The following is a 12,419-nucleotide window of genomic DNA, read 5'->3' on the forward strand; positions in this document are numbered from 1 at the left end:
GATTTAAGGTAAGGTGCAGGAGGTTTAGAGGGGATTTGAGGAAAAAAATTTTCACCCAGATGGTGGTTGGAATCGGGAATGCACTGCCTGAAGAGGTGGTAGAGGCAGGAACCCCCATAACATTTAAGTATTTAGGTGAGCACTTGAAACGCCATAGCATACAAGGCTACGGGCCAAGTGCTTGAAAATGGGATTAGAATAGTTAGGTGCTTGATGGCCGGCACAGACACGATGGGCCGAAGGGCCTGTTTCTGTGCTGTATCGCTCTATGACTATGAGCATCCGACCTCACATTCGTGTCATCACCAAGATCGCCTATTTCCACCTGCGCAAAATAAAAAAATTGGACATGTGGTTATTAGTGAGGAGGATAGCTGTAGACTGCAGGAAAATATCAATGGACTGGTCAAGTGGGCAGAAAAGTCGCAACTGGAATTTAAGCCAGAGAAGTGTGAGGTGATGCATTTGCGGAGGTCAAACAAGGCAAAGGAATACACAATAAATGGGAGAATACTGAGAGGTGTAGAGGAAGTGAAGGACCTTGGAGTGCATGACCACAGATCACTGAAGGGAGCAGGACAGGTTGATAAGGTGGTTAAGAAGCACATGGAATCCTTTCCTTTACTAGCTGTGGCATAGAATACAAGAGCAGGGAGGAACTATATAAAACATTAGTTATGCCACAACTCGAGTACCGTGTGCAGTTCTGGTCACCTTATTACAGAAAAGATGTAATTGCACTAGAAAGGGTCCAGAGGAGATTTACAAAGATGTTGCCAGGACTGGAAAAATGCAGCTATGAGAAAAGATTGGATCGGCTGGGATTGTTCTACTTGTCACAGAGAAGGCAGAGGGAAGATTTGATTGAGATGTACAAAATTGTGAGGCGCCTAGATAGAGTGGATGGGAATGGCCTATTTACCTCAGCAGAGGTCAGTGACTAGCGGGTATAGATTTAGTGATTGGTAGAAGGATGAGAAGGGAGATGAGGAAAAGCTTTTTCACCTGGAGGGTGGTGGTGATCTGGAACTCACTGCCTGAAAGGGTGGTACAGTCAGAAAACCTCCTTTTTTAGCACGGTCATACTTTGTTTTATAATGCTCCTGTAAAGTGACTTGGGACATTTTATTACATTAAAGGTGCTGTGTAAATATAAGTAGTTGTTGTATTTGGCCTGGTTCTCACTTGAAGAATTCACCTGACATGCATCATATTGTTTCTTTTGTTTCATCATATTCGCTCATCATCAAAGGAGCCCTGGCATCGGTTCCCCTCTTGTTGGAATGTACATAGCCTGTACCTGAAATATCTCCTCCTTAAAGATCACCCACTATTCCATTAGAGTTTTTCCCGACAGTCTTTAGTTCCATTTTACCTTGGCTAGATGCCCTCTCATCCCATTGAGGTTAGACATCTTCCGATTCAGAAATTCTACTTTAGATTGGTCCTCGTTTCTCCACTACTAATCTAAAACCTTATGATACAATGATCACAGTGATCACTCTTACCCAAGTGTACCCCATAGACACTTGGCCCACCTCATTCCCCAGCGCCATATCCAGCAAAGACCTGTTCCTAGTTGGACCAACAACACATTTTAGAAATTTCTCCCCTTTTCCTCTTGCATTATACCATTTGATACCTGAGTAATTGAAGTTCCCCAATATCAACACTCTACAGATGCCAGTGACAAATTTCCCACTGCTGTGTATTTTAACAATCTTTCCTCTTGCATCTACAAAATTCATAAAGTCTACTCAAAAGGTCACAAATTATTTTGCAGTTTCAGGTCTTTTTCATTTTTCTTTAGGTGATAGCTCACACTGGAGTATATGACATAGCCATTTGCTTCCTTGAGCTCTTTACCGAAATTGTTTTTAAAAAAAAACTTACCAAAGCACAAAGCAGATCCACAGCCTCCAGGATTAGCTCTTGGTGACCAATGCGAATTATTCCTAATTCTTCAAGATCCTGATGAGAAATCTGTAGAAGCTGCTCACCATTTATCTTCTCTCGCTCAAAGTTATGAACATAGCACTGCAAGTAGTCATCCAGCCCTACACAAGAAGACAGTATAATATATAGTTAATTGATCAGCTTCATTTGTAGCTTAATTAATTTACCTTCAAGAGAACATTATGCTGAATAGATGATACAATGGTCAGTTTCCAAAGATTAAAGAATATGGGCAAGAACAAGCATTTACCGGCAAAAGGCAACAACAACTTGCATTTATATAGTGCCTTTAACATAGTGAAATGTCCCAAGATGATTAACTGGAGCAGAATGAAACAAAATTTGACACAGCCAGATAAAGCAATATAAGGACATCTGACCAAATGTTTGGACAAAAGTAGGTTTTAAGGTGCGGTCTTAAAGGAGGAGAGACAGGTAGAGAGGTTTAGGATGGGGAATTCCAGAACTTGGGGCCTAGGCAGCTGAATGTATGGCCAATAGTGGAGCAAATGGAGAGGCACAGGAAGATAGAATTAGAGGAGTACCAGGATCTTGAAGGCTTGTAGGGCCAGAGGAGGCTACAGAGACCGGAAGGGGCAAGGCCATGGAGGGATTTAAGAACAAGGATGAGTGTGTTTTAAAACTGAGTTGTTGCTGGGTTAGGAGCCAATGTACATTAAATGATACAGAGGTGATGGGTGAACGGGACTTGGAACAAGTTAAATACGGGCAGAGTTTTGGATGAGTTCAAGTTTGTGTCGAGTGGAAGATGGGAGGTCCACTAGGAGTGCACTGGAATAGTTGAGGCTAGAGACAAAAGCATGGATGAGGACTTCAGCAGTAGGATCAGCTGATGCAGAAGTAGAGATGGACGATGTTAGATAGAAGTAGGCAAGCCTTGGTGATGGAACAGATGTGTGGCAGAAGCTCACCCTGGGGTCAAATACAACAACAAAAGTTATGAACGGTCTGGTTCGGTTGCCACAGAGAGGGATGGAGTCAGTGGTTAGGGAATGGAATGGTGCAACCAAGACAATGGCTTTGTTTTTTTTTCCCAATATTCGTATGTGTTTGGTGGAAGCTTTGTTCATCATTAACTGGATGCCAGACAAGCAGTGTGACAAAATCAGACACAGTGAAGGGTTCAAATGAAGTGGCAATGAGCTACAGCTGGGTGTACATGTCGACCCTGATGTGTCTTTGAATGATGCTGAGGGAAAACTTTAGATGAGGACCAGGATGGGGCCAAGGATGGATCCATGCGGGGCTCCAAAGTAATGGTGCTGGAAGAGAATCAAATTGTATTTTCTGGCTACAGTTGGCTAGTTAAGAATGGAACCAGGCGAGAGTTCCAACTAACTGGATGATGGTGTGATCAATCATGTCAAAAGCTGCACAGGTCAAGAATGATGATGAGGGACAGTTTACCATGGTCAGTCATGTGGGACGTTGTCATTTGTGACTGTGAAAAGGGCCATTTCAGTACTGTGGCAGGAACACAATGGGAGATGCAACCATCATTTTGTATGCATGCCAACCCAGCCAACAAGTAGTTAATGGTTGAGTTAATTTGGATGTCCTTTAATTAAGCCTGAGCTTGATAATTTTCAACTCAGCCACGAAATGGAATACTACATAATGGCAGCAAGAATTTTTTGAAGGGAAAGGAGTGTTGTTAACAGCTGATAAGAAAAATCCAGTTATCCCTTGGACAGCCAATTGGAAACTAGCAAGAGCAAAGTTGACTGATAAAAAAAGATTTCTTTTGAAAGTGTTTAGAAAAGCAGTAAAGAAGGTAGAATTGGACTCCTTTGAACTGAAAAAGGTCAGGGGCGGGAAAGACAAGCAACATTTCCCATCTCCATCACAAGCCAGCTGATTATTGGAAAGCGTGCATGTGGACACTCAGGATCAGGTGACTGTTTTTTTTTAATGTCCTCCACAAATGAGCCACCATTGTTCAATATCTAGGGCTAGTGTGACAAATTGAATGACCACCTAGGAAAAGTACTGAACTGTTGAACACATATTCAGCACCTTAAAAAGGAGGGAGAAAATTGGCAAGATAAAAGAAAAATAATGTTTGGTTTAGGTGGTGCACGACCTAAAACAATTTACAATGAAACCCAACTGACCTTAAAAAAAAAAAGATTTTGAATGAGAGATAAAAATTATCCTGGTTCAGAAGTAAAGGCTCCTGCAACACTTCCTGAGACTACATTTTAAAATTAGAATACTGTGATGCATATTCATAATTGGGAAAAAGTACATAGAAACAGAGGACCAGGAGTAGGCCATTTAGCCTCTCGAGCCTGCTCTGTCATTCAATGTGATCATGGCTAATCTGTGACCTAATTCCATATACCCACCTTTGCCTATATCCCTTAACACCTGTGCTTAACAAAAATCTATCAATGTCAGATTTAAAATTAATTGACTGAGCAACAATTGGAGTTTACAGGAGAGTTCCGAACCTCCACCACCCTATGTGTGTAGAAAAATGTTGCCTAATTTCAAACCTGAAAGTTCTTGCTCTAGTTCTTATACGGTGTCCTGTATTCCCCAACCAGTGGAAATAGGGTAATTCAAGAGAAACTCTCCGCTCCCCTCAATATCTTGAAAACTTTGATTAAATTACCCCTTAGTCTTCTAAATTCCAGGGAGTACAACCCAACTTTTGTCTCCTCACAATTTAACACTGGCAGTCTAGGTATCATGCTGGTAAATCTATGATGCACTCTTTCCAAGGCCGATATATCCAAGGTCTGACACCCAAAACTGCTCACAGTACTCCAGTGTGGTCTAACCAGGGCTTTGGATAGCTGAAGCATGACTTCTACCCCTTTGTATTCCTTTCCTGCAAATATAAAGGCCAGCATTCCATTAGCCTTTCTGATGAAAATGTCATGAACAAGTACAGAAAATAATGATCGATGTACATGGACCCCCAAAGTCTCTCTGGACCTTCACTGTTTCTAGCTTTTCACCATTTGGAAAAATATCTGTTCTATCTTTTTTTAGGCCTAAAGTGGATGACCTCACATTTGTCCAACATTGAAATTCATTTGCCACTGTTTCGCCCATATCTCTTTGTAATCTTACACTTCCATCTACACTACTTACAATGCCGCCAATCTTTCAGTCATTGACAAATTTGGATGTGAGGCTCTCTACCCCATCATCTAACTCATTAATAAATACAGTGATTAACTGAGGCCCCAGTGCAAATCCTTGTGGGACACCACTAGTCACATCCTGCCAAATATAGCACCTGCCCATTATCTCTACTCCTGCTACTCAGCCGATTTCCAAATGAAGTCAACAATTTACCTTCAATTCTATGAGCTTCCACTTTAGCTAAGTCTCTTATGAGGGACTCCATCAAATGCCTTCTGGAAGTTAATATAACAGCCATAGACATTCCCCTGTCCACTGCTTTAGTCACTTCAAAAAAATTCAGATTCATCAGGCATGACTCCCCTCCCCCCCCCCGCCCCCTTTACATAAAAACATAGACATACAAACACAGAAAATAGGAGTAGGCCATTCGGCCCTGCTGTGCCATTCAAAACATATCATGGCTGATCGTCTAATTCAGCACCCTATTCCCACTTTCTCCCCATATCCCTTGATCACTTTGGCATTAAGAAATATATCTATCTCCTTCTTGAATATATTTAATGATTTGGCCTCCACTGCCTTCTGTGGTAGAGAATTCCACAGGTTCATCACCCTCAGTGAAGAAATTTCTCCTCATCTTGGTTCTAAATGGCATACCCCGTATCCTGAGACTGTGACCCCTGGTTCTGGACTCCCCAGCCATCGGGAACATCCTCCCTGCATCTAGCCTGTCTAATCCTGTTAGAATTTCATAGGTTTCTATAAGATCCCCTCTCATTCTCTAGGCTCTACTTGACCCAATCTCTTCTCATACGTCAATCCTGCCATCCCGGGAATCAGTCTAGTAAATCTTCTTTGCACTCCCTCCAATGGCAAGATATCCTTCCTCAGATAAGGAGACCAAAACTGCACACAATACTCCAGATGTGGTCTCACCAAGGCCCTGTATAACTGCAGTAAACATCCTTGCTCCTGTACTCAAATCCTCTTGCAATGAAGGCCAACATACCATTCACCTTTCTAATTGCTTGCTGCACCTGAATGCTTTCAGCGACTGGTGTACAAGGACAACCAGCTCTCGTTACACCTTCCCCTTTCCCAATTTATCACCATTCAGATAATAATCTGCCTTTATGTTTTTTACAACCAAAGTGGATAACCTCAGATTTATCCACAATATACTGCATCTGCCATGCATTTGCCCACTCACCCAATTTATCCAAATCACATTGGAGCCTATTTGCATCCTCCTCACAGATCACTTTCCCCTCCAGCTTTGTGTCGTCTGCAAACTTGGAAATGTTACATTTAGTTCCCGCACCCAAGTCATTAATATATATTGTGAATACTGGGGCCCAAGCACTAATCCCTGCGGTACCCCACCAGTCACTGGCCACCACTCGGAAAAAGACCCATTTATTCCTATTCTTTCAGAGCATGACAGCCCCCCATTTTACTTTCATTTTTAGTTATTTTTTCTTCCTTTTTTTTAAACAATCTTTTTTTGCATTTATTTCATTTCATCTTAGTTTGTTCAGTTTGCTTACCCACTGTTTTTTTTCAGGTTTGCACTTGCTGCTGTTCAATATTCAGTGTATTTACACCTAATCTGTACTAATGCTTTGTCTTTCAACACACCATTAACATATTGTTTGCCTTTGCTCCGTGACCTTTTGGTCAGCTATGTGGCCTGGTCCAATCTGCACCTTCTCCTTTGTTATCTCTTGCCCCACCCCCACCTCACTTGCTTATAATCTGTGACTTTTCTAATATTTGTCATTCCGAAGAAGGGTCACTGACCCGAAACGTTAACTCTGCTTCTCTTTCCACAGATGCTGCCAGACCTGCTGAGTGATTCCAGCATTTCTTGTTTTTATTCCTATTCTTTGTTTCCTGTCTGCCAACCAGTTATTTATCCATGTCAGTACCTTACCCCCAATCCCATATTCTTTCATTTTGCATGCTAATCTCTTATGTGGGACCTTATCGAAAGCCTTCTGAAAGTCCAAATACACCACATCCACTGGCTCTCCCTTATTTATTCTACTAGTTACATCCTCAAAAAATTCCATTAGATTTGCCAAGCATGATTTCCCTTTCATAAATCCATGTTGACTTTGTCCAATCCTGTCACTGTGTTCCAAGTGCTCTGCTCTTACATCTTTTATCGTGGACTCTAGCATTTTCCCCACTATTGATGTCAGGCTAACCGGTCTATAATTCCGTTTTCTCTCTACCTCCTTTTTTAAATAGTGGGGTTACATTAGCTACCCTCCAATCCGTTGGAATTGCTCCAGAGACTACAGAATTTTGAAAAATGACCAGCAATGCATCTACTATTTCTAGGGCCACTTCCTTAAGTACGCTGGGATGTAGATTATCAGGCCCTGGGGACTTATCGGCCTTCAATCCCATCAATTTCCCCAACACCATTTCCCTACTAATACTGATTTCATACAGTTCCTCCTTCTCACTAGACCCTATGTTCCCCAACACTTCTGGGAGGTAATTTGTGTCCTCCTTTGTGAAGATAAAACCAAAGCATGTATTTAATTGGTTTGCCATTTCTTTGTTCCCCATTATAAATTCCCCCGTTTCTGACTGTAAGGGACCCACATTTGTCTTCACTAATCTTTTTCTCTTCACATATCTACAGAAGCTTATACAGTCAGTTTTTATGTTCTCTGCAAGCTTACTCTCACTGTTTTTCCCTTCGTCCTCCTTTGCTGAATTCTAAACTGCTCCCAATCCTCAGGTTTGCTGCTTGTTCTGGCCATTTTATATTTCTCCTCCTTGGATCTAATACTATCCCTAATTTCTTTTGAAAGTCACGGTTGAGCCACCTTTCTAGTTTATTTTTGCGCCAGACAGGAATGAACAATTGTTGTATTTCATCCATGCGCTCTTTAAATGCTAGCCATTACCTATCTACTGTCAACCCTTTAAGTACTGTTCCCCAATCTATCATAGCCAACTTGCGCCTCATACCTTCATAGATTCCTTTATTTAGATTCAGGATCCTAGTCTCGGAATCAACTCTCTCACTCTCCATCTTAATGAAGAATTCATTCATGTTATGGTCACTCTTCCCCAAAGGACCCCAGACAAGACGACTGTTAACTAATCCTTTCTAATTATACAATACCCAGTCTAGGATGGCCTGTTCTCTGGTTGGTTCCTCAACGTATTAGTCCAAAAAACCATCACGTACGCACTCCAGGAATTTCTCCTCTCCAGTATTATTGCTAATTTGGTTTGCCCAATCTATATGTAGATGATAGTCGCCCAATCTATATGTAGATGATAGTCGCCCAATCTATATGTAGATGATAGTCACCCATAATTACAGTTGCGCCCTTATTGCACGTGTCTCTAATTTCCTGTTTAATGCCATCCTCTACATCACCACTGCTGTTTGGGGGTTTATATACAACCCCCACTGACATCTTCGGCCCCTTGTTTCTTAGCTTCACCCATACAGATTCCACATCAGGATCCTCTGGACTAATATCCTCCCTCACTATTGCATTGATTTCCTCTTTTACTAACAACGCTACTCCACCTCCTTTCCCTTTTTGCCTGTCCTTCTAATATTGAATACCCCTGGATGTTCAGTTCCCATCCTTGGTTACCCTGCAGCCATGTCTCCGTAATCGCAACTATATTGTATCCATTTACATCAATTTGCGTGGTTAATTCGCCTACCTTATTGTGAATACTCCACGTATTGAGACACAATGCCTTCAGGCTTGTCTTTTTAACATTCTTAGTCATCTTAGCATTATTTCACACTATGGCCCTATTTGTTTCTTGCCCTTTATTTCTATGCCTTCCACTTTTGCCTTTTTGTTTCCTGTCTTTCGTTTCTATCCTTGTTTCCTCCTCCTCAGTCTCCCCGCGCAGGTTCCCAACCCCCTGCCATTCTAGTTTAAATCCTCACCAACAGCACTAGCAAACGCCCCCGCGAGGACATCAGCTCCGGTCCTGCCTGGGTGTAACCCGTCCCGCTTGTACAGGTCCCACCTTCCCCAGAATCGGTGCAGATGTCCCCGGAATCTAAATCCCTCCCTCCTGCACCATTTCTCCAGCCACGCAGTCACCTGGTCTATTCTCCTGTTCCTATACTCACGAACAGGAGGCACAGGAAGTAATCCTGAGATTACTACCTTTGTGGTCCTGCTTTTTAATTTAGCTTCTAACTCCTTAAATTCATCTTGCAGGACCTCATCCCTTTCTCTACCTATGTCGTTGGTACCGACATATACCACGGCCACTGGCTGTTCATCCTCCCCCTTCAGAATGCCCTGCAGCTGCTCTGAGACACCCTTGACACTAGCACCAGGGAGGCAACATACCATCCTGGAGTCTTGTTTGCAGCCACAGAACCACCCGTCTGATCCCCTTATAATTGAATCTCCTATCACTATGGCTCTCCCAGTCTTTTTCCTCCCCTCCTGTGCAGCAGAGCCATCCAAGGTGCCACGTACTTGGCGGTTGCTGCTTTCCCCTGGGAGGCCATCCCCCACCGCCCCCCCCCAAACAGTATTCAAAGTGATATATGTGTTGGAGAGGGGGATGGCCACAGGGGACTCCTGCATTACCTGCCTGTGTCTACTACTCTGCCTGGTGGTCACCCATCACTTTTCTGCCTGTGCAGTCTTACCTGCAGTGTGACCACCTTGCTAAATGCGCTATCCACGATGTCCTCAGCATCGCAGATGCTCCATGGTGAATTCACCCGCAGCTCCAGCTGCGTAATGCGGGTAGCCAGTAGCTGCACATGGACGCACTTCCTGCACACATGGCCGTCAGGGACACTGGAAGTGTCCCTGATTTCCCACATGGTGCAGGAGGAGCATATCATGGGTGCAAGTTCGCCTGCAAATGACTTAACTTTAGATTACTTTGTTACTCCTTTTAAAAAAATACTAATTACAGTCGGGACCTTGTTCTACTCCAAACACTACCCACTACAATCTAAAGTCATTAATAAATTACACAAATTTAAAAAAAAAACTTTAGTAGTACTCACCTTATGTTAGGCTTTGAGGTTTTTTCCCAAAAAAATTTTCCCCTTATTTTTATAGCTATTTATATACACTAACAGCTGTTACTTACACAACCAATCAGCTTACAGATTTCCCATGATGTCACCAAGTCTTTTTTTTCCCCTCTTTTGAATCTCAGCGTGCGGAGACAGAGAGCGCGAACGAGAGTGCCTGCCACCGCTCCGGTCACCAGGTAGGTTCAGGCCTCGAGCCCCGCTCTTTCCTTTTTAGGTCCCACTCAGGATGAGATTCCTCCCAGGTCTGCCTACCACCGTTCCTGTATCCAGGTAAATAAGGGCCTCGAGCCCCGCTCTCCCCTTTTCAGGTCCCGCTCAGGATGTGCCTCCTCCCAGGTCCTATCTCCACCTCTGAGAAACCCTGAGAATCCAGTGTGTGATAGCTGAAATCCCTGATGCTGCATTTCTCCTGGAAAGCCTGCCAGACTAATCCTCAAAGTCACCTGAGGAGAACTGCTCCAAAAAGATCCCAGTGATAGCCATCTGTGCATATTTGAGACACCAGAATAAAAGGAATAACTGATATCATTCCATATCTTTTCCTTTTCCTTCAAGAATTAACAACTATTTGGCAAAAGTATTTTTTTGTCTCTTTTTGTAAAGCGATCGGAGAGAAAACCTCTTTTTCCTTTAACCAATGTATGTGTGTGTGTGTTTATAATGTCTTGTTTTCTAATGAATTGCTAATTTTGTTTATTAAAGAAACCTGGTTGGTGGATTTTATTCTGAAATAAAAAGAGAATATATAATTGCCCATATCAGTAACTGGGTAAACATTTAAATATATGTTGTGACCTGTGGAGAAGCGGAACTAGGAGGAAGACAGTGCACTCCATCCGCCTCGTTTGTAACAGTATTTCCTACCATCTTCATCGTGTTACTGAATTCATGTATTGTGACAATTCGTAAACCTTGGCATACTGGAAGTCCTGTGATAGCTGGTCCAGTTGTGACTACAATATAAAACATTTGTGGTAGCCATTCAGAGTTTCCATAGCTGCACTGTAAGGTTATCATCCCAATACACTTGATTGGAAAACCATTGCAGTCAGCCTAACTGCGGTGGATTGTACCATAGATTCCCATTTCTTTAGATACATGTCCTTCAGTTTACAGCTGGGCAGAATATTTTGCACTTGCTCCAGTGTCAATTTTTACTGAGCTTATGCTTGCCACTCTTCTGCGGACATACAATCCTGATCGTGGCAAATGCCTCAGATAACATAATAGCAGTAACATGACCCAAATTAACTAGAATGGAATGCTTGCTCGCTGTTCACACAAGTGCATCCTTCATCTATGTCTTCCTGACAATCTGTCTCTCTGCTGACCTGATGTACTTGCTTGGGTGTTTGTTGTGTGTTGGCATACCTATTCTTACATTTGCCATTCTGTCTTGCAGACGTTCTCTGCATATGATCTGCCACCATTCCTGGGTGCAGTATCTGCACTCAACCTTCTACGCTGCTTTTTCCAATATCCTCGCATGCCACAAGGTTTACACTGGTCCTGGTACACCGGAAAACTGCAAATTGGGTGAGTCAGGCCACATTTGCCAGAAGGCTTAGCCGACTATCATATCAATTGGTTATCATATCAATTGTCATAGCCGTCCCCAATGCTTGCAACTGTTGGCGTCCAGCCATGATGGCTTCAAAGTTCCTCCTATCAAGTAGTGCATCTATGGGGTGCCCCTTTTTCTTTTCTGGCAGGTTTTTTTTTAAAGACAGGCCTTTGTCGGGGTAGATGTGATGACGGGCTCTATAAATCTGTTCCAACCATTCAATATCTGTGAAGTCACAATGTTGAGTTTTGTCTTGGCATCTTGCAATAAACTAGTCAAATGAACTCGTCTTGCCTTTGCCAGTAGCTGAAGTCTATGTACGCGGAAATTGACCTTTACTTTCAGTTACGACTCCAGGAATGTCCATAGCTTGTTGGGGCCTTCTAATCCTCAGTTCACAATCTTGATGTATTGATCCATTGCAAGCCCTCATTGCCAAGTACGATCTTATCTTGATAGCTGGTTTCTCTGGCTTGTTCACTTCTTGATCCAGGAAACACAGTTCTACTCGCTGTCAAAACAATTTAACTTCAGACGCTATGTCCGTCACCTTCCAATCTATAACTGGATATCTGAAAGTCATCGTCTTAATGGCCCTGCTTTTTAAAAAATAAACGGACTTTTTACAGGTTTCCTTTCTCACAGGCACACTTGTATCTTTAGAAAGATTCATTTTCTGCAGGCCTGCCCCTTTAAGAGTTAGACTACATGCAT

The 12,419-nt window shown here is 42.7% G+C and overlaps 1 protein-coding gene across 3 annotated transcripts in view; it reads right to left on the bottom strand.

Moving 5' to 3' along the window:
- Nucleotides 1–12,419, bottom strand: part of cnksr3 (cnksr family member 3) — a 160,411-nt gene that overhangs the window by 104,740 nt on the left and 43,252 nt on the right. For 2 of the 3 annotated variants that reach the window (XM_068044815.1, XM_068044816.1), the window contains exon 2: nucleotides 1,894–2,057. The exons of the other annotated variant lie outside the window; for it this stretch is intronic. In XM_068044815.1, the coding sequence (XP_067900916.1) occupies nucleotides 1,894–2,057 (164 nt within the window). The remainder of the gene's footprint in view (nucleotides 1–1,893; nucleotides 2,058–12,419) is intronic. 3 annotated transcript variants of the gene reach the window in all.

The sequence above is a fragment of the Heterodontus francisci genome, chromosome 13, assembly GCF_036365525.1.
Source record: "Heterodontus francisci isolate sHetFra1 chromosome 13, sHetFra1.hap1, whole genome shotgun sequence".
NCBI classification, from domain to species: Eukaryota; Metazoa; Chordata; class Chondrichthyes; order Heterodontiformes; family Heterodontidae; genus Heterodontus; species Heterodontus francisci.